This window comes from Sceloporus occidentalis, unplaced genomic scaffold (genome assembly GCF_023333645.1).
Source record: "Sceloporus occidentalis isolate IW3139 unplaced genomic scaffold, rSceOcc1.0.p SCAF_4, whole genome shotgun sequence".
NCBI lineage: Eukaryota > Metazoa > Chordata > Lepidosauria > Squamata > Phrynosomatidae > Sceloporus > Sceloporus occidentalis.
In genome coordinates, this window is record NW_028316984.1 from 4,007,813 (window position 1) to 4,033,850 (window position 26,038).

The following is a 26,038-nucleotide window of genomic DNA, read 5'->3' on the forward strand; positions in this document are numbered from 1 at the left end:
TACCAGTCGTTGAAATGCAGCATTCATGGTTCTGAGTTTGTTCCTGTCTCTCTTTTGGTTTATTTTTTTCTTTTACAGCTTGTAGCATTTTATCTGTCATCCAGGGTTTCTTCTCTTTCTTTTTTACTACAGTAAATGTCTGTTTATATTCTTTTTATAGTGTCCCTGGCTTCTAACTCCTATCCTCATGGGGGAACCCTGGACCTCTTCACCACATCACTCTCTGTTTCACACACTTATCTAGTGTTCTCATGTACAGGCTAGTATCCTCTGCCTTTGTTTATCAACAACCATTGGCCATCATTAAAATTGGACTTGCCCCTTCTTTTTCATACACAAAGGATTTTGAATTTGAATTGACATTCTCACACACTAATGGCATATATAGATCTATTCCAAGCTTTTCACTCCACCAAATGCATCTGAGGAAGTAGGCTGAAGTCTATGAAAGCTCATGCTGCCAACGCCTTTCTTTCAGTTAGTCTCAAAGGTGCTACAAGAGCTCTCTGTATACTGATTCTACAGACTAACACAGTTATATCGAATTGTTTAACATTGAGCCCTGTTTGAAACATCCCAATTCCATGGAACCTTTTGTTCAAGTTGTCATCTTGGATGAGAATGTTGTGGCAATTTTGTTCCAAAAAGACCAAGAGGCTAAACTAAGACTGTGTGCCTATTTATCAGAGGCAGAACAGAACTGGCCCATGCAGGAATACACAATCAAAAACCCCCTGACAGATGGTCACCTAGCATCTGTTTAAAAACTTCCAAAGAAGGCCACAAGTTAAACTCCACCACACTCCAAAGCAGCGTATTCTACGGTCAGACAGCTCTTACTGTCAAGAAGTTCTTCCTAATGTTGAGATAGAATCTCTTTTTCTGTAATTTGAATCAATTGTTCCAGATCCTTTTCTCTAGAACTGCAGAAAACAAACTTGTTCCATCTTCAGTATGACATACTTTGAAATATTTAAACAAGGATATCATATTACCTCTTAACCTTTTAGTTTCAAGGCTAAATATACCCAGCTCCCTAGGTCGCTCCTCCTAGGGCATGGTTTCAAGAGTTTTTGCCATTTTAGTTGCCCTCCTCTGCATGCACTGCAACTTGTTAACATCACTTTTTGTGTGCTCAGAACTGCACACAGTACTCCAAGTGAGGCCTGACCAAAGCATAATTGTTGTTTTGTGCCTTCAAGTCATTTCTGACTTATGGTGTCACTAAGGCAACTCTATCACAGAGTTTTCTTGGCAATTTTTTTTCCCCAGAGGGAGTTTGCCATTGCTATCCTCTGAGGCTGAGAGAGTATGTTTACATGGCCAAGGTAAATTCACAGGGCCAAGCTGGGATTTGAACCCTGGTCTCCAGAGTCACAGTCCAACAATCAAAGCACTACACCATGTTGGCAAAGCAGAATAGAGTGGTGCCATTACTTCCTTCAATCTGGATACTTTATTCTATTGATAAAGACTAGAATCCCACTGGCTTTTTAGCTGCTGCATCACACTGTTGACTCATGTTCAATTTGTGGTTTACTAGGACTCCTAGATTCCTTTCACATGTACTGTTGTTAAGCCAGGTGTCCCCCATCCTACATCTGTGCATTTCATTTTTCTGCCTAGGTGTAATAACTTACATTTCTCCCAGTTGCAATTCATTTTGTTAGTTTTGGCCTAGCTTTCAAATCTATTAAGGTCACTTTGAATTTTGATCCTGTTCTCTGCAGTATTAGCAACCCTCTTAATTTGGATGTCATCTGGAAATTTCTTAAGCATGCCCTCTATTCTTTTATCCAAGTCACTGAAAAAGATGTTGAACACTGACATCCTCACAGGTCACTTCTCTCCAGGATGAGGAAGAGCCATTGGTGAGCACCCTTTGCATTCAGCTGGTCAATCAATTATAAATATACCTAACAGTTGCATAGTCTAGCCCACATTTTACTAGCCTTACTGAAATCCGCTGCCGGGTCACTGAAATCAAGATATGCTACATCCACAGCATTGCCTTCATGTACCAAGATTGTGGCTCTTAAAAAAAAAATTAAGATTAATCTGGCACAACTTGTTTTTGAGAAATCCATGTTGACTTTTAGTGATTATGGCATTTCTTTCTAAGTGTTTACAGACTCTCTTTTTAATGATCTCCTCAAAATTTTTTCCTGATATTCATGTCAGGCTGACTGGGCGGTAGCACTTTGAATGTCAATTCGCATTGTTTGACCCACAGTCACCCCTGATCTGAGCTCCAAATATCAATGTGTGATAAGGGCCGTTGTGCTGAAATATTCAGTTTGAAACTTACTAGCTGGAAGTGTATTGTAGTATTATCTCTGTTATAATGGGAGTTGGAAAGAAGAGATTTGATAGATTTAAACAAAAACTAAGAGAACTTGTTAGATTGATATTCAGTGTTAAATGGCACTCAGTTGTTTTCTTGAGCCAAGTTGGATAAGTCTCACACCACTTTCTTCTTTCCTTTAGGCTGGTGTAGATGGAGAAAGCATTGGGAACTGTCCTTTCTCACAACGTCTTTTCATGATACTTTGGCTTAAAGGAGTTGTATTTAATGTTACTACAGTTGACCTGAAAAGGTAAAGGTTCTTGATTTAATTATTTGATAAGATACCATGGCTCTAATCTTGTTTTTCATATATTGACAGGAAAATCTGAGTTTACTTATCAGGGGCTGCATCTGCTCTGCAGAAATAATCCATAGTTTTTTGTGGGTTTCTTGGGTTTGACACAACTTTAACTGCCATGGTTCAATGCTATGGAATTATGGGAACTGGTGCCCCACCAAACTACAATTTTCAGGATTCCATAGCAATGAGCCATTACAGTTAAAGTGGTGTCAAAGTGGATTATTCTACAGTGTGGATACAGCCAGACTGGTCTCATTAACACAATACAGCAAAAATATACATGCAATGAAAAGAGTGAAGTACTGACTTTCTAAGGCTCTATACAGACAGGCTAAAATAATGCTGCTTCAGGTCACTTTGGAGGTATGGTGTTTCAATGATGCATGAGTCCTAAGAGCAGGGGTAGGCAACCTTTTTGAGCCGGGGGCCGGGTTGCTGTCCCTGAGACAACTGGGGGGCCGAAAGGGGGGGGGGAGCTTCCACCCTCCGGGGGCGGGGCTGCGTGCCGGGGGTGGAGCTTCCACCCTCTGGGGGTGGGGCTGCGTGCCAGGGGCGGAGCTTCCACCCTCTGGGGGCAGCGCTTTCTCTGCTTCCTTTCCCAACCTCCCGCTGTCTGAGAGACAGCTAGAAGGGGGGGGATTGGGAGAGGGGGTGACAGGCGCGCGCCTGCTCCTCCTGCCCTTCCGTGGACCCCAGCTGCCTCTCAGAGAAGCAGTAAGGGCCCGTGAGAGGCAGGAGCAACAGGCGCGCGGCCCCAGCTCCTGTCCTCGGGGCTTTGCCAGGCCTGAGGTGTCCTCCGAAAGACACCTCAGGGCTGCCAAAGCCCCGCGGGGAGGAGGAGGCGTGTGCCTGCCCTCTCCTCCTTCGCCACTTCTTTCAGCCGAAAGGGCTCCAAGGGGCCCTTTCAGCCGAAGGGGAAGGCCGAAACCACTCTCACTGTTAAAGCAGACCTTTTAGCATTGAAAGCACTGAAAATACACAGAAATGCACTTTGGAAAGTCACACTGTCTCACCTTCAGAAAGAGTGCATGTCCCACAAACTGACATATCACCATCACTACCACTCTCCTTGTAAAAGCACACCTTTCAGCATTGAAAGCACTGAAAATACACAGAAATGCACTTTGGAAAGTCACACTGTCTCACCTTCAGAAAGACTGCATGTCCCACAAACTGACATATCACCATCACTACCACTCTCCTTGTAAAAGCACACCTTTCAGCATTGAAAGCACTGAAAATACATAGAAATGCACTTTGGAAAGTCACACTGTCTCACCTTCAGAAAGAGTGCATGTCCCACAAACTGACATATCACCATCACTACCACTCTCCTTGTAAAAGCACACCTTTCAGCATTGAAAGCACTGAAAATACACAGAAATGCACTTTGGAAAGTCACACTGTCTCACCTTCAGAAAGACTGCATGTCTTCATCTTCCTCCTCCCTCCCTCCCTCCCTCCCTCCCTCCTCCTCCTGCTCCTTCCTTCCTTCCTCCTTCTTCCTCCTCTTCTTCATCCTCCCTCCCTCCCTCCCTCCCTCCCTCCCTCCTCCTCTTGCTCCTTCTCTCCTTCCTTCCTCCTTCTTCCTCCTCTTCTTCATCCTCCCTCCCTCCCTCCCTCCTCCTCTTGCTCCTTCTCTCCTTCCTTCCTCCTTCTTCCTCCTCTTCTTCATCCTCCCTCCCTCCCTCCCTCCTCCTCCTCCTGCTCCTTCCTTCCTTCCTTCCTCCTTCTTCCTCCTCTTCTTCATCCTCCCTCCCTCCTTCCCTCCTCCTCTTGCTCCTTCTCTCCTTCCTTCCTCCTCCTTCCTCCTCTTCTTCATCCTCCCTCCCTCCCTCCTCCTCTTGCTCCTTCCTTCCTTCCTTCCTTCCTTCCTTCCTTCCTTCCTCCTTCTTCCTCTTCTTCTTCATCCTCCCTCCCTCCTTCTCTTGCTCCTTCCCTCCTTCCTTCCTCCTTCTTCCTCCTCTTCTTCATCCTCCCTCCCTTCCTCCTCCTCTTGCTCCTTCCTTCCTTCCTCCTTCTTCCTCCTCTTCTTCATCCTTCCTCTTCCCTTCCTCCCTCCTCCTCCTCCATTCCTCCTTCTTCCCCAGCGCTTGCCCCCGCCCCCTGGGAGGCCAGAGGCCATCCCAAGGGGCGGGGGGAAGGAGCGCTCTGGCGGCCCCAGCGCTTGCCCCCGCCCCCTGGGAGGCCAGAGGCCATCCCAAGGGGTGGGAGGAAGGAGCGCTCCGGCGGCCCCAGCGCTTGCCCCTGCCCCCTGGGAGGCCAGAGGCCATCCCAGGGGGCGGGGAAACGGAGCGCTCCAGCGGCCCCAGCGCTTGCCCCCGCCCCCTGGGAGGCCAGAGGCCATCCCAGGGGGCGGGGGGAAGGAGCGCTCCGGCGGCGGCAATCGGCGGCAGGGTCGGCCAGGGGCCGGTCCTACCGTGCTCGCGGGCCGTAGGTTGCCGACCCATGCCTAAGAGTCTGGAAGCTGCACCAAAGCTGCACTCCAGTCCTTAGGACTGGAGCGTGGCTTTGGTGCGGCTTCTGGATTCTTAGGACGCATGTATCATTGAAACACCATACCTCCAAAGTGACTCGAAGCAGCTATATTTTGGCCTGTCTGTATCAGGCCTAAGTATTAGAAAATGGTGTACGTCCAATAATGACTTATATGAGTAGTGGTACTATGCATTTTTCTTATTTTTCTACAGAAAGCCAGCTGATTTACATAATTTAGCTCCTGGAGCCCATCCACCATTCCTAACTTTTAATGGAGACGTGAAGACAGATGTCAACAAAATTGAGGAATTTTTGGAAGAAACCCTTTCACCTCCAAAGTAATAATTGTTAAAAGATTTTCATAAGATTATGATACACTAAGCAAAATGTATACAAGGGAAAAATGATATTCTAATACCTATTTTGTATTATGATTACATAGTGACCAGAAGCCCTGGCTTTGTGGCCTCCTGTTTTTGTAAACCTCCAGCTTAAGAATTTCAACCCATGTGCATGAACCACTTGACATACTATCAAATTGTGTCATCTAGTCAGTTTCTACCCCCCCCCCCCGAAACAGAACTTCTTAACTAAAGTATCTAACACTATAGATCAAACCCTGGCACATGTAAACACATGGCCCTGCCCAATGTGTTCTACCAAAGTGAGCCTTGCATACTGTGGCGTGCCAGGAACTAGAACATAATTCCCGTCATGTATCACAGATAATGAAGTTGTATTCATTGGCAGTGATCACTACTAAAGGCAGACGTTGCAACTTGACAAATCTTTTGAGACTTTAATCTTCAGTCCGTACAAAACAGCAGGAATGTTTCAAAGAATGACAGCGAACTTTTTAGCATCAGGTACTGATCTGTTGCATTCCAGCTCTTCATGTTACTTTTCATCTCATGTCTCTTTTAGAGTACATATCATGGAACTCCTCTCTATTCTCACTTCTTTATACTACTATACTAATGTGATTATAACTACATTTGTTAGTCTCCATAGGGAATGAAGGCCCGTGGCTACCATTTATAATGGAGAGAAGCAGAATACTGCCAAACTCATTCACATCTTTTGAAAATATCTTGCTCGTTCTGATTAAAGTTTCTGTTCCTTGGTTCCTTGCCACATTAACCTCTGATGCCATTAACAGCAAACAAAAAACAAAAACAAACCAAAAAAAACCCCCCCAAAACAATCACTGTCATTTTAAAATATTCTTAGCTCTTTGTGGTAGGCTCATGAGGCTGAGATAAGTCAAAGTTTTAATATCACTGGTTGATATATAGAAAGTGATTGTACATTGTAAATAGCACTTGTAATGAACAAAATAAACATGGCTGAAATTCTGTATTAAAGGCTACAGTTCATAACTTTAACAATCTATAGCTATCTTGCAGAAATATGATGAAACTCTGTTAGTGAATTGCAAGCAGAGTGTTCTGATGTGTATCAGGGATTTCTGATGCACATTGGGCATTCCTGATACACTTTAGATACTTTTCAGGCTCACTGACCACTTATAATGCACATTTGGCACTTCTGATATACATCAGACACATCTCAGACTCACTGGATATTTGTAATGTGCACCTGGCACTTCAGATGCACATCAGGCATTTCTGATGCTCATTAGGCACTCTTGCACTACAGGACGTCCTAGTTGGTCACCACATGAGCATCTGGAGTGTCCTGATGTGAATCTGTGCCTATTGCACATTGCGGTATTGGCACAGTCCACTGGTACTATTTCACAATGGATGCCCATAGGTTGTAACATAACAGCAGTCCCTAAGTGAATAAGGTTGTTGCAAAACTACTCCTTTCTATTTATTGTACGTAACCACTTACAAAGATGCAAATCCTATGCTCATTTCCATTATAGATTTGAGTGGGTGTGTTTGTCTGTATAATGTTTTATGGAGGAATTTTTTTTAAAAACACCCACTATCTTTCCCTTTTTTCTAGGTATCCTAAGCTTGCTGCCAAGCACCGTGAATCCAACACTGCAGGCATAGATATCTTCTCTAAATTCTCTGCATTTATCAAAAACACAAAACAGCAGGACAATGCAAGTAAGTTCGCTGGTAGGGATGCAACGACATTGTTGGTTAAACATATGGGATATTGTTTTCTTGATGCTGATCAAGTCTTTTATGAACTGTGAAATGTGGCACCTGCTTGACCAATGTGTAAGGGGGTGTTCTCACTTGCGATTTACAACGATTTTAAATACAGCGGTTCATTATAAAGCGACTCAAAATACAGCGAGTTTTATCCCGCTTTTCAAATCGCTTTATCTTCATTGTTCCCATTTACTTAACATTTTATTTTGATTCGCTGTAATTGTCCTGGTTTTGTTCCCATTCATGGATGAACCGGTGTATATTTAAACAGGTTCTGTTACTCTTTCGTTCACATTCACTTGTTTCGGCTGTCAATCAAAGCGACATCATCATGACGTCACAATAATTCGGAGTAACATGCACCGATGTATCCTGTACCTGCGTTCCCACTACCTGACTCCTTCTTGTCTGCGGAGACTCAACAAGAAGAGCCTCGGATGCAGATGATTTTCATTGTCTGCTGCCCCTCCAAAAAATCTCTCCCCAAATCTCCAAGCCAGAAGGATGACTGCAGCCAAACAGAAGTGCTTTGGGGAGGCAGGCAGTTTTCTCTCTCCCTCAGCCATCCTTCCCCACGAATAACAAAAGTAAGAGAGGGAGAGAGAAAACTGCCTCCCCAAAGCACTTCTGCTTGGCTGCATCCGAAGCTCTTCTGTTGCGTCTCTGCAGACAAGAAGGAGCCTTATTCGTCCTCTTCTGTGTCTCCCCATATTAACTGCCATAACTCAAGTGCTAGGGAATCCTGGGAATGGTAGTTTATTATGGCACCAGCACTCTCTGGCAGAGGAGGATAAATGTCTCACAAACACAACAGTTCCCATAATTCCTTAGTACTGAGCCAGGGCAGATTAAGGGATCTCAAACTGTGTTATTTCTACAGTGGGTTTTGAACTACAGATGAGGTTTTTTTTCATAAATTAAAAAAGTTGTTACTTTATAATTCACCTTAATATATATACACACACAATACACACACACACACAAATATACATTCATATGTGTATATATACATGCGTGCAAACACACACACACACAAGCTGCCTTGCTGTCCCTGGGAGAGATGTCTTAAAGGGATACACACACACCTCCCTGGCCCAGCCTCTCTCCTCCTCTTTGCAGCCTGGCTTATGGACTCTACGTGAATGAGTGTGTGGTTTTGGACTGTGCAAAGGGAGAGAGAGGGCATTTTGGAAGTCCTCCTGGACAGGGGAGAGCAATGGAGGACATGCCTTGGGAAAGGAGGGCATGGAATCAGACTGGCTTATGGACCCAGCCTCCTCCTTTCTCTCTCTCTCTCTCTTTGTGTGTGTGTGTGTGTGTGTGTGTTTGGAAAATCAGATCAAGGAAGAGAAGGCAGTGGGTTTAAGTGGCTAGAGACTCTGCATCCAAAGCCCAGGGTAGGAAAATCGGATCAAGGAGGAGAAGGCAGTGGGTTGAAGTGGAACACACACACACACATTCAGGGTTTCCTATGTCTCCCTAGATTCCGTTTGGGAAAGAGACAAGGAAAGGCTCTATTTCCTCCCAGATTGCTGTGCATCCACCCTCTCCTCCGTTACAAATGGTGTTCACTGGCTCTCCTCACACAGAGGGGAGGTTGCAATCCACCGGGGGAAGCCTTTAAGAGTCCTTTGACAGATGCAGGTGCTTGAGCGGCCAGGACTTCAGGCGCTTAAAGTGCTGAAGAGATTAAGTGCCTGTAAACCATTAAAAAAAATTAATAATCCTTATCTCTTATCGAAAGACCGCCGCGGACAAAGGGGTGAGGGAAGCAAAGATGGCGACGGCGACGATGGATGGGGACAGAAAGGGCGACTCCCCCGAGCCAGCCCATCGCGCTCTGCTCCTCCCATCCATTTAAACCGATTCAGAGGCTGGTCGTTCCTATTTAACTACTCCAATTCCTATCCCGAATCAAGGAAAAATAGTAGGCTCGACCCTTCTATTTTTTTACTCCGGGTTATAAGCCTCTAACCTGGATTTTAAAAAAAAACCCGATTCAGATTCGAATCGTAGTAAGAACGATTGCAGGTTACTCTAGAACAGTTCTAGAGTTAATTCGGGTTCAAATAGGAACGCTATACCTTGAATTCGATTTGTAACCCGGAGTATAAGCCAGTGAGAACACCCCCTAAGAATTTTAATTTTACATCATTTGCAAATGAAGTGATGGGATGGGAATGTCAAATGAAAATTCGATGTGTTTGGTTACATATGTTATATAAACAGCTATTCGGACAGGATCAGAAAATGGGGAGGGGCGAGGGGGTGCTGCTGTTAACTTTGCTTCCATAAAAAAATCAAGATCCGTTAGGTTTAAAACATGGTGATCTCACTGATCACCATGTTACCTTTTTCCTTTGTGTTTCTGGAGTGTATGCAGAAAAACAAAATCTTATCCACTTTGCAGGGGGAAAATCAGTCACATTGTGCTTATCTTTACAATGCAATTCCTCCATTTCCCATTTTAGTTTCCTTCCCTTAGTTCCTTTAGGGTTGTTTAAATTCCTGTAAACTATAAGGGTGTTTGTAGCTAATACTCTCTTATACTCCAAAGTAAACTACGTCACAGGTATTAATTGTGAGTAAACATCACAAAGTTCAGACTGCCCCTCATTATAAAGATAGGGGGGTTATTCAGATGATGAAAATAATCCAAGATTGATTTGGGATGAATCTCTGTTGCTCACATACATCCTGAATGCAGCTGATTAAATTTGAGGGGTCAGGCTGCCAAAAACCCATTTACCCCGGAGTAATTGATATGGTTTTTTTTCCAGAGTTTTCCTAAAAGATCCACACCGTCCCACATCAGTAGCAGTGTAAATCGTGCATTTCAAATACATTTGCAATGGCAATTTGAATAACACATTTTGAATATATTTGCATTGTTGACTCAATGTGTGTGTGTGTGTGTGTGTGTGTGTGTGTGTGTGTATTGTGGGATTGCTGTTGTTCTCTCAAAGCCAATAGTTGAAAGCTATGGGGTTAACCAAACAGGTGTCAAGTCTTTCCCTTTAATTCCCTAAGCTCCAGCACCAATGTCAGAAGTAAAGTGCACAGGAAGGGAGGGGTGGTGGTGGAAGTAAGAAAAGCCAGGTGAAAAGACCAGCAGATGAAGGTGCCCCTGTCAGGGATGATGGGAGTTGTTGCTCTACACCTCAGGCTGTAACTCACCACCTTGTTATTGAAGCTGAGCTGACCAGCTTTCTCCCAAAGCAGCAGAGTTTTCTGAGAATAGGCTGAAGACCCTGACAGTCTTCTCCAAGCCTTCTCACTCTTCTTCTTCAGATGTCTCCAAATACCATCAGGATTCTGCTGGTTCTTGTATCTTCACTCAAGACACCAACACAACTCAGTAGTCTTAGATAAAAGATCTACTTTATTCTACTATATACAGTTACTATCTCTATATGCCCAACAATCCACAATATCTCTACACTCTACGAATACTTCTCAACTACCCACAAGTTACATTAGCAAAACCAGCAATTATTATAGCAAATGTTTGTTACCACCCACTAGACAATTACCACCCAGTGGGTGTGTACATTCACAATGATTGGTTGACTTTTGTTCATCCCATACTCAAGTCCAACCCATGAACATCATCTGATCACCTTGTACATGTAACAAGTCTCAGGTGTTACCAATGTACATTCCTTAATTTTGTCCTTGGCTCCCAAGACTTCTAAATTATATCATCCTTTACACCTGTGTGATTTCTTAATTGTTCATGCTTAGTCATTCTGACTCTCACATACATATTTTATTTCTATAACTGCATGTCCCATGTTGCATTTCCTTGACAGCCCCTCCCCAGTTCTTTTTGTCTTCTTGGGGAGGAGGGCAAGTGAGTGAGTGGGCCTTTTCCTCTCTCAGGAGTACTGGGCTGCAGTTTCCCTGCTTGATGGGTCTCTGGGCAAAGCAGGGGACAGACGGCGATGGGATGGGGGGTCGAGGCTCAGGATGGGGTGGCAGTGGCAGTAGTGGAGGTGGAGGCATTGGAGTTGGCATCCTATTCCGCTCTGGACTAAATCGGGACATGGTGAATGTCAAGCTTGCCATGTGGGTCTGGCCCTTCAGTAAAAATGGGACAGCTTTGGGGGCAAATGGTGGGGGACTTCTCAAACATCCTCTTTTGTACCTATAAAATGTACACAAAGGGTGAGAGAGCACTGCTGCCTCAAGACACGCTGGCTGTCCTTCAGGAAGGTGAAGAATGCACCTTGGCGGTTGTGCAAGTGGATCCTCTGCCTGGCTGCCATTTAAGTATTTGAAAGGTATGTCACACTGAGGAGGGAGCAAGCTTGTTTTCTGCTCCTCCAGAGAATAGGACCCACAACAATGGATGCAAACTACAGGAAAAGAGATTCCACCTTAACATTAGGAGTAACTTCCTGACAGTAAGAGCTGTTCGTCAGTGGAACAAACTCCCTTGGAGAGTAGTGGTGTCTCCTTCTTTGTACTTTTTACACATAGGCTGGATGCCCATCTGTTGGGGATGCTTTGATTGAGGCAGAGGGTTGGACTGGATGGCTCTTGTGGTCTCTTCAAACTCTATGATTCTATGATTTTATAAATCCATGGATAAGGAATCTATAGATATGGAGAACTGACTGTAATGGGTTTTATTAACAAGGTAATTATTGATATGTTGGGAGGGGGGTTGGAGGCAAATTTTTAAAAAAAGAGTTTAACAATAAATGAGCCTGCCATTGTAACAATTTTTGTAGGATGGTGTAGATGTGCTACGGTCCAGTTTGTTGTTGTTGTTGTTTTCAGCGTCAAGTCGTTTTCAACTTATGGCAACCCTAAGGCAAACCTATCACAGAGTTTTATTGGCAAGATTTTGTTCAGAAGAGGTTTGTCATTGCCTTCCATTGAATCTAAGAGCATATGATTTGCCCAAGGTCACCCAGTTGGTTACATGGCCAGGTTAGGAATTGAACCCTGGTTTCCAGAGGCATAGTCAAGCCACTTTGCCACACTGGCTCTCGGTTACAGCCAACTAAACTCCTGGATTGATTTTTATTTTTAAAAGTGCATCAGCAATGACTTCCTATATGTGAAGACAAAAACAATGGCTTTATAGCAGGGGTGGATGAGTGTGGAAGGACAGGGGGCCACATTACATAGAATCATAGAGTTGGAAGAGACCGCAAGGGCCATCCAGTCCAACCCCCTGCCATGCAGGAAATCTCAATCAAAGCATCCCTGACAGATGGCCATCCAGCCTCTGCTTAAAGACCTCCAAGGAAGGAGACTCCACTACACTCCGGGGGAGTTTGTTCCACTGTCAAACAGCCCTTATTGTCAGGAACTTCTTCCTAATGTTGAGGTGGAATCCCTTTTCCTGTAGCTTGCATCCATTGCTCTGGGTCCTGTTCTCTGGAGCAGCTGAAAACAAGTCAGCTCTCTCCTCAGAATGACATCCCTTCAAGTATTTAAACAGGGCTATCATATCACCTCTTAACCTTCTCTTCTCCAGGCTAAACATACCCAGCTCCTTAAGATGTTCCTCATAGGACATGGTTTCCAGACCTTTCACCATTTTAGTCGCCCTCCTTTGGACACGTTCCAGTTTGTCAACATCCTTTTAAAATTGTGGTGCCCAGAACTGGACACAATATTCCAGGTGGGGCCTGACCAGAGCAGAATAGAGTAGCACTATTACTTCCCTTGATCTAGACACTATACTTCTATTGATTCAGCCTAAAATTGCATTTGCCTTCCTAGCTGCCGCATCACACTGTTGACTCATGTTCAACTTGTGGTCTACTTGGACTCTTTCACACGTAGTCTCGTTCAGCCAGGTGACCCCCATCCTATATCTGTGCATTTCATTTTTCCATCTTAAGTGCAGTACCCTACATTTCTCTCTGTTCATTTTGTTAGCTGTGGCCCAACTTTCTAGTTTATTCAGGTAATTTTGAATTTTGATCCTGTCCTCTGGCGTATTAGCTATTCCTCCTAATTTGGTATCATCTGCAAATTTGATAAGTATGCCCTGAATTCTGTCATCCAAGTCATTGATAAAGATGTTGAATAGCACTGGGCCCAGGACAGAATCCTGTGGGACCCCAGTGGTCACTTCTCTCCAGGATGAAAAAGAGCCATTGTTGAGCACCCTTTGGGTTCAGCCAGTCAACCAATTACAAATCCATGTAACAGTTACCTTGTCTAACCCACATTTCACTAGCTTGTTTGCAAGAATGTCATGGGAAACCTTGTCAAAGGCCTTACTGAAATCAAGATATACTATATCCACAGCATTCCCTTCATCTACCAAGCTGGAAATTCTATCAAAAAAAGCGATTAGATTTGTCTGGCATTACTTCTTTCTCTGAAATGCGTGTTGACTTTTTGTGATTATGATATTGCTTTCTAAATGTTCACAGACATCTGTTCTAGAAAGGCATCATCCAATTCCTCCATCTGACTTGGGGGTCTGTAGTAGACTCCCACCATAACATCCTTGTTGTTTCCCTCCCCTTTAATTTTTATCCATATGCTCTCCATCTGGCTTCCAGGATTGATGTCCTGGATCTCTTCACTGGTGTAAATGTCCCTGACATATAAGGCTATTCCTCCTCCTTTCCTGTTTGGCCTGTTTTCCTTAAAAAGGTTATATCCCTCTATTTCTACATTCCAATCATGAGGCTCATCCCACCAGGTTTCAGTGATGCCTATTATATCATATTTTCTTTGTTGTTCTAGGAGTTCAAGTTCATCTTGCTTATTTCCCATGCTCTGTGCATTAGTGTAGAGACATTGAAGACCATGGGTCCCCTTTACTTGCTGCCTGTGCATGTTTTTTGCCTCCCACTTTTTGGTCCTTGCACTGTTTGTCTTGTTTCCTCTATGACAGTTTGACTATTTTCTCCAGCCTTTTTGCCTTCCAGAATATTGTCTCTCTCCCCCACATAATTCAGTTTAAAGCCCTCCTGATCAGATTTTTGAGACTATTGGCAAAAACGTTTCTGTCAACTGGCGTGTGATGCAACCCATCCCTTGCCAGAAGTCTCTCCTCATGGAACCTCAGACCATGATCCAAAAATCCAAATTGTTCTTGGCGGCACCATTTGCGGAGCCAGTTATTCCCCTCTGTTATTTTCCTCTTCCTTCCTGGACCATGCCCTTCAACTGGGAGAAGAGATGAGATGACAACCTGTACATCCATCTCTTTCAACTTCCTACCCAAAGCCTCATAGTCCCTTCTGATATTCTGAAGGCTGTGCCTTGCAGTATCATTGGTTCCCACATGAACCAAAAGAAAGGGATAATGGTCAGTGGGCTTGACAAGTCTTGTCAGCCTCTCTGTCACATCACAGATCTTTGCCCCAGGGAGACAACACACCTTCCGAGACATCTTGTCAGGCCTGCAAACCACTGGTTCAGTGCCTCTCAGCAAGGAGTCCCCCACGACCAACACATGCCTCCTCCGAGGCTTAGCAGCAACTGTTCCCTTTGGTGGTACTCCCAGGGTCCCCTGCTCTGTCCCTGAAGTCTGTCCCTGCTGCTCTTCCTCATCATCTCTGATAACAGACAAAGATTCAAATTGATTCTGTAGCTGCAGTCTCCCAGAACGTTCCCTGGTTTTCCTAGTTCTGTGTTTGACTTTCCTCCAACCATCTACTTCTGTAGTATGTGAAGTGACCTCCTCCTCCCCAGCGACCTCCTCTGTGTGTTTACCATCCAAGACCATCTGGTCTGTTCTGGTCAGGAAAACCGCTTGCTTTCTAAGATGCTGAAGTGTATATACTTTCTCTTCTAAGAGGGCTACCAACTTGCACTTGGTGCAGGTGAAGTTCCCTATATCCCTAGGCAAGAACACAAACATTTTACAAGTGTTGCAGGTGACTGCAACAGGTCCTTCAGTGTCCATATTGAGAAGTCTTAAGGAGGCACTGAAACAAGACTGTGGGCTTCCCCTGCTAAATACCAGTGTAAAGAACCTCTGCTGGCTTGGCCTTTGTCCCCAAACTCTGAACTTTATCGCATTGGCTCCTTCCGTTCCGTTTTGAGCACGGAACGGAAGGAGCAGGGACGAGTGCGGAACGAGTGGGGGACGGATTTTACCGCACGCACCCGTCCCTCATTCGTTCCGTTCCCCCTCTCTTCCGTTCTTAATCTGTTCCAGAGGGGGAAATTTTTGAGAACTGTTCTGAACAGTTCTCAAAAAGCGTTCCCTCTGGAACGGAATGGGCAGGGAAGAGAGGGGGAACGGAACGAGTGAGGGACGGGTGTGTGCGGTAAAATCCGTCCCCCACTCGTTTCCGTTTCCTGCCAGACCGGGCCGAGAACCTGGTGCGATAAACTTCTCTGTTAGCAAGCTCAATCAACTGGGACTATAGTTATGTACAGAGCTCCTGGCTACCAGCTAGTTCGAAAGGCAAGTCTCTGTCTCACTTCCTGTGAACAAGTCCCCACAAGCCCCTTAAGGGAGCAGTGAACAGAAAAGTGTAAAATTGAAGGAGATGTCCTCCAGCACTGTGCCAAAGTGACCTTCTCCTGTGTACTCCAAACCCTCCTAGACTATAAAAAATAAAAATGAACGTCAAAAGAAAAATTCACCAGCAATTTTGTAGAATTTCTAGCTCCTCCTCCTCTCAGTGGCCAAAAGAAATTGTCCCACTTTAAAATATTAAGTTCTTACCAAAGCAGAGTGGACACAGAAAGCAAGGCTTCCCTTTGCAAGGATATCCCAGAATTCCTCCACCAGGGACCTGGGAAGGCTGAAACCCTCACATCCCCATTCCCAAGAAAATGATATTTTGAGGGGCTACCAACTACCCCAAAGAGGGCATGCATTCTCTGAAGATGCCAGCCACAGATGCTGGTGAAACATAAGGAAGAAACTCTTCTAGAACATGGCCACATAGCCCGAAAAACCTACAAAAAACTAACAACAGTTTTGTTTGACTGGCCTCTAAACATAGTAGAAATCCCCTCCACATGCCTAATTTTTAAAAAAATGCAAAAAAGAGATTGGACCTCTATGGGGGGCTACAGAAAACCATCCTGTGTGGTTGCATGCATTCCCTGGGCACACTTGGCCCACCCCCTGCTTTAAAGAGCAGCAGAAAGTTTATTTTCCAGAGACAGTGTGTGTCAGTCACCGGCTACAGTTACAGATTCTCTTGGAAGCAAGACATTGTACAGCAAAGACTAGTTACTCATCCCCTCCCTTTGTTCTTCTCTGTTCTATACGGGTAACATCCTTATGGGATAACAAGCAATGGCAAAATGTCTTTTGCCCACTTGAAATCTTGAAACATATTTTATAAAATCCGCAAGACATATTTTATGGCAATATAAAATATGTTTATATTTTCTGTCTCTTTCTCCCATTGGCTTGACTAGTCTGGCTGCCTTGAAATATGGAAGTTGAAAGGTTTGGAGCAGGCTGGCTAGGGCTGTAAGCCCAGAAAGCAAACACATTTCTGCCATATCTAAGTTCCACAACTTTTAAACATCTTGAAAGAGAAGGAATTGGTTCCAGATTTTCAGGATGTGGCAAGCTGTGTTTAAAGAAAGTGTGCATATTTATTATTTCATGCCAGTTCAATTACATCCAACTTGATTCTTTCTACCCTCAGAATCACCCAAATCATTTTAATAAGAGCCTTTGCTGAGGACATGTTCTCCCACCCTGTGCTATCTTAGCATGGAGTGCAACCCGAGGTATGAAACTCTGTGAAGAAGAGCTATTTTGTCTTTACAGTAAAAATAAAATAAAATAAAATACATGTACAAATATTTATGTTTACATTAAAAAGGAGACATGTATTATTCTTAAGTTATTTCTACCTGGGTGTACACATTTATGTTACTGTACTACACTGAAACCTTTACTGGAATGAAGGTGGAAAATCCCTTCCATATTTTTACTTCCCACATCCACAACCCTGTTTGAAGCTTAGGAGAGAGAAAAACAGTTGCATGAATTTTTGAAAACCCAATTTCTCACCCAACAAGAGAGCAGAGTTTATTGAGAAGCTGGGCTAAATCCCAGTTTAACACTCCATTCCAGCAGTGAAAACCTTCAGTGGGAGAGTGAAGGGAGGGAGAAACAACAGAGGAAATAAACATTCTGGACACTATATATGTCAATAACCGCTGAGCCCAATAACTATTGGCAGAAAACTGCTGGGCTTATAAACCAATTGTCCACTATTACCAGGGACAAAATGTAGGACAAATTCAAGACCAAACTGTAGGACAACTGCAGGACATAACTCAGCTAAAAATGTAGGATATTTAAGGTTCTCCATTTTTCTTAAATGTTCTACATTTTAGGCTGAGTTTTGTCCTGCAGTTGTCCTACAGTTTGGTCTCAGATGAGTTGGAAACAATTTTAAGGAACACAACAACAGCAACAACACCACCAAGAAGGATTTATAATCTGTATCATTAACTGGAGGCTGCTGGGACAAATCTAGCATCCCCAAGCATGATGTCTGACATGCCAGCTGTCAACCACAAAGAAAATAGGTATAGAAGGGATGGTCAATCCACTTTGGGGGTAGGCATGAGACCTTGGCCAAAGAATCTTCCACCCATTATTTAAAAGTAAAACATCTTGTTAACCAGAACTTCATTGTCATCTGATAGTTGGTATGCCTGTTCCCAAATGTAAGGCAAAGGCAAAGAATCACACTGATTTTTGATGACTACATTGTAATGGAAATAAGACAGCTATTTATCTGATCTTTAGATAAATGAGTATATTGAGTAGATGAAATACTTTGTATGCATTAGACATTTTTATGGCTGTTTATTTGCTGCCAAAGTGGGTAGTGGATAGTAACTAGCTGTTTTCAGCTGACTAATCCTTCCTAAAATTGTACTTACCTTGGCTTAGAGAATGAGCCCTTTGATTTTGTTGGAGGGTGTTTTTAAAAATTTGTTGCTGAAATGAATATTTAATGCTAGCCAGTGTGGGTGGCCGCATTCATTAATGTGCTCCAGTATGCTGCTTTTTACTTGAAACTAAACTGGGAGACCACCAGCATGATTTCCTATAGTGGAATTTCCAGCCGTCTGACCAGAGGAATCCACTGGTCTGGCTTGCATTCAGATCAAGTGCCTAGAAATAAAAGAACATTAATCGTTAATTTCCATCTGATTAAATCTGTTCCCCCTCATGTTGTTACATCAAATCTTGTGGTTAGGCCAGTAAGGTGAGACTTCACTGTGTGCTATATATAGTAAAGTATGATACTGTCAAAACATTTGTAGGACATAATTCCCCACATGTTTACATTACTTTAACTTAACTCTGTTGTCTTTGGTGCATGTTAAGGAAAGTAAGTGAAGAGGATCTACAATGCCTGTTTTTGTTGTTTTTGTTGTTGTTTACAATGTTCTGTTTGTGCTGTTTCATGAAGCAACAGTGTATCAGAGGTATCTGCCTCCCCAAAAAATTGTAGTGTGTAGATTGTTGACAGGCTTAGTTAGACCTGAAGAGGGAAGATATACCTTTAAAGGTTGCATTGGAGGAAGAATTGTGTCAGGTGCAATTTGCTGCAGCAGCATACCCTGTGAAAGAAATAGAGAAGAATAGTATAGGGTTTCTGATAAGTTTTTCTTGGCCAGCAAGTTTACGTAACCTGTGAATTAAAATGGCCAGGATCTTAGGAATGCTTTTTAAGATAAAAGTTACTTCCTTTACCTCCATGAATGGATTTGATTTTCAGACTCATTTTTCCAAAGTAGGCAGTTTAAGGACAAATGCATCATCTTCTCAAAACATTGTCCAGGCATGATTGGCTTAATTTATGTTATGTCCTGAGCAGAACAGAAGAGAGAAATGAAGATTCCCCCACATACTGATTCAGTGTCTGGCAGTCGCAAGTCACATGAGGACTTGGTCAGTCTTGGTTCTGATTCTGGTAAAAAGGAAGCAGAGAGAGCGGAAGGCCAGGAGAGGTGAACCAGTGCCAAACAGACATCCATGGGGGCGGGAGGGAGGAAACTTTTTTTACTATCTTTCACCCTGATTTCAAGAACAAAAAGAATGAAGCAAAATGAATGCTGAGAAGGACATTCGGAATGGTGAGGCAAGTTGGCAGCTCAGCCATACTCCTGTGACTCTGGAAACATTAGTCCTCATAGAAATGTAACTCATTAAAATTCTGCCACTACATATATGTAATGGTGGAAAGCACTCAGAATTGTCAACATTCTAACTTGAAAAGATTTCTTTATACTTCAGGTTGTACCTGCTGCCTTTTGAGCTGGGGTCCAGGCATAAGTACTCTAAAGATGGCAGATCCTGTTTGCTTTATGGAGGGATTTGCTATGGCTGCATACAACGGCAGCAGAGATATGTATCTTGCACAGCACAACAGCAGTGTAGGGCATGTGCACCCATTGGTCACAATGTACAGTGTCTGCTACAATACTACTCTACTTTTTAAATTTCTATTAGCTTTGTGTTTTTCTGTTCAGGTCTCTTCTTTCTGCTCAGATTTCAAGTTGCATAGAGGTTTGCAGTCAACACGCAAAAATAATAAGTAATATAATAAAATAAGTAACGTAAGCATGTGGAGTAAGTGCCACAGCTTGATGAATCAAGCAGAAATCTAAGGTTCTTAGAATGATATTAGGTGGTTAGTGCTCAGTGAAATACAGAGACTGCAGTATTTTAACAATGGCCCAAAATGCACAGGCCAAAGAAGGCGGCTTCCGACTGCTTTTGGCCATGATGTTCAAATGATGCATGCCCCGAAAGTGGCTGAAAGCCACTCTAGTGCTTTGGACCAGATCAAAAAGGAGCAGATCAAACCCCGAACTCTTGGTGGCGCCAGTTTGGGACTTCAGTGGCAGCTCGATTCGGGAGTGGGCCACGCAGTCGCCATTGTTCTGGACTAATTGTGGCATGAACAGCCTCTGGCTGCTCCTTCCAAACCATCTGTTCCAGGCCAATAATATCTTTACTGTCTACACCTTGGGGAATAGACATGGGATTTCTGCTCTAGTTGCCATCTCACTCATTTCATTGCTGCCAGCTCCCTAGAGAACCAGGGGACTGGTTTAGTTCTACTCAGTGAAAGGGGATGCTCATGAGTCATTGTGTCCCATTACCTGACTCATTTCCTCATTCATAGAATCATAGAATCATAGAATTGTAGAGTTGGAAGAGACCACAAGGGCCATCCAGTCCAACCCCCTGCCATGCAGGAAATCCCAATCAAAGCATCCCCAACAGATGGCCATCCAGCCTCTACTTGAAGACCTCCAAGGAAGGAGACTCCACTACACTCAGGGGGAGTTTGTTCCACTGTTGAACAGCCCTTACTGTCAGGAAGTTCCTCCTGATGTTGAGGTGGAATCTCTTTTCTGGCAGTTTGTTTTTCACTTTTGAATTATCTTCCTCAGCTTTTAAACCAGCTCTGTGTGTGCACACCCCTTTAAGTTGCTTGTCGACTTATGATGAACCCATCAATTTCATCGAGGTTTTTAGGGAAAGAATACTTGCAGCCAGTTTTTACTTTTTACCCATTACTTTAGCTGTCAGTTTTATTAGGACAGTGAGTGGACATTGATGAAGGTGCTGCAAGCTTCCAGGAAAAGGAAAGAATTTGAATGTCCCCATCTTCAAAAAAGGAAAAAAAGAGGATACCAACAATTATCATCCAGATAGTCTGACATCAATACGAGGAAAAATTCTAGAGCAGATCATTAAAAAGGTGATCTGTGAACATCTAGAAGGCAATGCCATAATCACATAAAGTCAACATGGGTTTCTGAGAAACATGTAATGCCAGACAAATTTGATCTCTTTTCTTGGTAAAATTACCAGCTTGGAAGATGAAGGGAATGCTGTGGATATAGTATATCTTGATTTCAGTAAGGCCTTTGACAAAGTTCCCCATGCCATTCTTGCAAACAAGCTGGTAAAATGTGGGCTTCACAAGGTGACTGTTAAATGGATTTGCAGTTGATTGACTGGCCGAACCCAAAGGATGCTCAACAATTGCTTCTTTTCATCCTGGAGAGAAGTGACCAGTGGGGTCCCACAGGGTTCTGTCGTGGGCCCAGTGCTATTCAACATCTTTATCAATGACTTGGATGAAAGAATAGAGGGAATACTTATTAAATTTGCAGATGACACCAAATTAGGAGCAGTAGCAAATTAGGAGCAGGATCAAAATTCAAAATTACCTTAATAGATAAGAAAGCTGGGCCAAAGCTAACAAAATGAAATTCAACATAGAGAAATGTAAGGTACTGCACTTAGGGTGGAAAAATGAAATGCATAGATATAGGATGGGGGGGGGGGACAACTTGCTTAACAAGATTAACTGTGAGATATATCTAGGAGTCCAAGTAGACCAGAAGTTGAACAAGTCAACAGCGTGATGCAGTAGCTAAAATGGTCAATGCAATTTATGCAGTTTCCAGCGTAGGCTGGAAAAAACCCTGGCACACCCCAGAAGAAGTAATGGGGCACGCGCCACAGGTGTGTGCCCCATTACTTCTAATGGGGCTTGAGCGTATGTGTTTTTTGCCTTACGCAAGGGAGGTGGTGGTGTTCGGAACGGATCCCCTGCGTAAGGGAAGAGCCAACTGTATACTGTCTAGATCATGGGTATTAATAGTGACACTCTATTCTGCTTTGGTCAGGCCCCACCTGGAATACTGTGCCCAGTTCTGGGCACCACAATTCAAAAAAGAGTTTGAGAAACTGAAATGTGTCCAAAGGAGGGCGACTAAAAGGGTGAAGGGTCTGGAAACCATGTCCTATGAGAAATAGCTTAGGGAGCTAGGGATGTTTAGCCTGCAAATGAGAAAGTTAAGAGGTGATATGATGGCTCTGTTTAAATATTTGCAGGGATGTCACATTCAGGAGGGAGCAAGCTTGTTTTCTGCTGCTCCAGATAATAGGACCCACAACAATGGATGCAAGCTACAGGAAAAGAGATTCCACCTAAACATTAGGAGGAACTTCCTGACAGTAAGGGTTGTTCGACAGGGGAACACATTCCCTCGGAGAGTGGTGGAGTCTCTCTCCTTAGAGGTCTTTAAACAGAGGCTGGATGGCCATCTGTCATGGATGCTTTGATTGTGAGTTCCTGCATGGCAGGGAGTTGGACTGGATGGCCCTTGAGGTTTCTTCCAACTCTTTGGGCCTGAACAAACGGGTACCCAAGTATGTACTCCGTACGTACTAGGGTTGCCTGGGGGCGTCTCTTTTAGATGCCTGCAACCCTAGTACGTATGGAGTATGTACAAAATGGCGGTGACCTGTTCACATGGGTGCCACCATTTTGATGTAACGGACGCCTATCATCCACACGTCGTGGCACACAGGTGACGTCACGAGTGCGCCAATGGTGCACTGCGGTGTCACTTGCATGCCGCAAAAAGAAGCTGCTTTTTGCGGTTTCTTTTTCCACTGCCAGGAAGCCTCGCCGTTTGGAGGCTGAGGCTTCCCACCAGTGGAAATGGAGGCAGCAGCAGACCGCCCTTTTTGGGCGCTCTGTATCCTGCCTATGATTCTAAGCCAGTCCATTGTTTTGTCCAGGTATCCCTTTTACTGTATATACTCAGGTATAAGTCTAGATATTTTAGTCAAAAAATTGACTCCAAAAACCTGAGTTAACTTATCCATGGGTCAATGTAAGTACTTTCCCGTACTTTAATTCTTATTCAAAAAGGAAGCATCCCCTGAAAGGCAAGAGTGTCATCTGTTCTGGAAGCACTCACACCCCTTTTATATTGTCTCATTCATGAAGCCTTTAGTATGAGCACAAACAGTTATGTCTGCTGGAATTTTGTAGGTTTTCTGGCACTGTTTTCCTTTTGCTTCACCCTTTGCATCCTTTGTTACACAGCCCTAAGTTTTACTGTTGACTTATCTGTGAGTCATATCAAAATCCATAATTTTGGATCCAAAACCTGCCCTTGACATATACATGAGGTTGACTTATAATCAAATATATATGGTAGTTTCTAGCAAGAGTCTCTCTCACCCAATTTTGCAATCCCAAAGACTGGGAGACATTTTGCATGCCTCTGAGCTGTGTCACTGTCTTTTCGAAGCCTACAAAACAATAATATGTTCTGGTCCTTATGTTTATTTGACGTTTTAAAACTGAATACAGTGCTACCTCGGGTTACGAAATTAATTCGTTCCGCGGCGCCGTTCGTAACCCGATACATTTCGCAACCCGAAAAGGCTTTCCGTTAGCGCTGGAAAGCCGCTAGCCGCGCTTCGGATTTGAATTTCGCGCCGAAATGAATTTCGTAACCCGAAAAATCTTTCGTAACCCGGAACAGTTTTTTTCAATCTAACTTTTTCGTACCCCGGAAATTTCGTAACGCGATCAATTCGTATCCCGGGGTACCACTGTACAAATGAAAATCAATCCATACTCTAGTGCTATTTTAAAAGTAAAGAAAAAATTATATGAAAGAAGCCATACACATTCTATAGCTATGTGAGTACAATGTGTTAAAAACATAATAGTAAGAAATACTTTTAGAAATACTGAAGAATTTTTAGAAATACTAAAGAATTTTCTGTACTACTTTTGTGTCCGTGTAGAATTTACTTTACTTGTGCCATTAGAAATTTTTTACTAATTCATTAGTGCTGTGTATCACATAAAATAAGTGCCAAGAGCAGAGTCATTGAATCATAGAGTTGGAAGACACTGCAAGGGCCATCCAGTCCAACACATTGCCATGCAGGAAATCTAAATCAAAACATCCCCAACAGATGGCCATCCAGCCTCTGCTTAAAAACCTCCAAAGAAGGGGACTCCGCTAAACTCTGAGGGAGTTTTTTCCAGTGTTGAACAGCTCTTACTGTCAGGGCGTTCCTCTTAATGTTGAGGTGGAATCTCTTTCTGTAGCTTGTATCCATTGTTGTGGGTCCTATTCTCTGGGGTATCAGAAAACAAAGCTTGTTACATCTTCAATATGACACCCCTTCTAATATTTAAACAGGGCTATCATACCACCACTTAACCTCTCTTCTCAAGGCTAAACATACTCCACTCCCATGTGCTAAATATGGTGATTATGGGGCACAGAAATTGCATGAGCTAACCTATCCATGGTAAAATGGATTAAAAAACACACACATTCTTTCTCTGTTTATAAAATAGACTTACTTCCCCCCTCCCATAAAATAGCATTGAAAAGTATGAAATTCAAACCTGAAATCAAAAAGAAAATCTGTTAACTGCTTATTAGAACTCAAGGGGGCACCATAGTCTAGGAGATATCTCATTTCCTCCTGGCTGTAGCCTAGTTAAATAAAAAAAATCTGAAGTTCCTTTTGGATGCCTGTTTTTCAAAGTATCGCCTGTTGCTCTTTGATCATTTAAATTACACTGCACACTCTGTGTAAACACTCAGCAGCTTAATTTGGAATGTTGTAATGATCATCTTTCATTTATAAATTGCTGTGGCTTTATATTTAGGGCTTGATTTTTCCCCTTTGTTGCATTAGTACTTGGCATGTGGTGTAAAGATTTCACAGAAGAGGCAGATAAAATACCCTATTTACTGAACACAGCTTCTTTAAATAGATAATAAAATAAAATAACCAAGCTTGGATTGTGAACATGTGCCTGTCCAAGGTTTGGACAGCAAGCTGCTTTCTCTGTCTATAATGAATGAGTGTCACTAATAAATCAGTGAGTATCACTAAAGGCTTTAGGAGCAGGCAGAGGTTTGGGAGCCTCAGCCGCATTTGTCTTTTGGCTCTAATCATATGGAAATGTGCTTTTTTTAGTTGGCTGTGATGGTTCCATGTGGGAGCTTTCCTTGTAGAGGTTGCCACAAGGTACAGTTACAGCAATTTGACAGAGCAATTGAGGTTGTGTCAGTCATGGTGATGAAGATGGACAGCTGCTGTTCAGAGGCAGTGGTTCACATGGAGAGTACTTGTATATGAGCATTGGCCTGCTGTATGTGCACCAACCATGTCATGGACTCCCAAGGTGCTCTCTCCTGATCTGTTGACATGAATCAGGTCACTGGGACTTGCTAAAGATACAGATTGAACTAGATGTGATGGTGACCAACCTATTGGGTAAATGGTAGCAGGAGGGGATCATCCGCTTTTGGGTAAACTCTCCTCCCCCTCAATTTCATAGTAGCAAACTGAAATTAAAGAAATTGATATGGTACCATTATATCCTTTTGGATCTAAAAGTCTATGAACTGTGTTCCAAGTATTGAGTATCTCATTAGCAGATTTTAGTTCATTGCTAATTCCACCTAGGGTTATTACCTACATGGAAACAAGAATAATAAGAACCAGGAGCTCTTTTCAAAAATATTTGAAATGAAAATATATTCTTGTATCCTGTTTACATTTTTGTTTTGAGTTTTTTCAGTACTGCTTGCCTTCAAGAGTGAAAATAAATTCCAGAACATTGTTGGGGGAAAAAGGGCAGCAAAGTCCAGTGAATCACAGGGGGGAAACCAGTGAAAAGAGCTTTTTGCTTTTTCCACGAGGGAGTGTGAAAATAAAGCTGCTTGGAAGGAGGCATTGGCTACATGACCTTTAGTGAGGGCTCATTTACATGGTTACTTGAACTTTCAGTGGCTGCACGCCATGCTGCACGCCATGCTGATTCCACCTACACCACCTTATGGTCTGAGTTGGTTGTATCAGTGCTGATCACTGGTGTTTTGCTACAGACTGAAGTCAGAACAGAGCAGACCAGTTTTTCAATCTTAATAGCAACTACAGAGAACTGGACACAGCTAAATGCTACAGAATTACAAACACACACAGGCAAAACAAAGAAA

At 43.3% G+C, this 26,038-nt stretch overlaps 1 protein-coding gene across 1 annotated transcript in view; it reads left to right on the plus strand.

Moving 5' to 3' along the window:
• LOC149313439 (chloride intracellular channel protein 5-like) overlaps window positions 1-26,038 on the plus strand; it is a 53,512-nt gene that overhangs the window by 12,175 nt on the left and 15,299 nt on the right. The window contains exons 2-4 of the mRNA XM_089523206.1: window positions 2,488-2,597; window positions 5,339-5,464; window positions 7,101-7,207. Of these exons, the coding sequence (XP_089379332.1) occupies window positions 2,488-2,597; window positions 5,339-5,464; window positions 7,101-7,207 (343 nt within the window). The remainder of the gene's footprint in view (window positions 1-2,487; window positions 2,598-5,338; window positions 5,465-7,100; window positions 7,208-26,038) is intronic.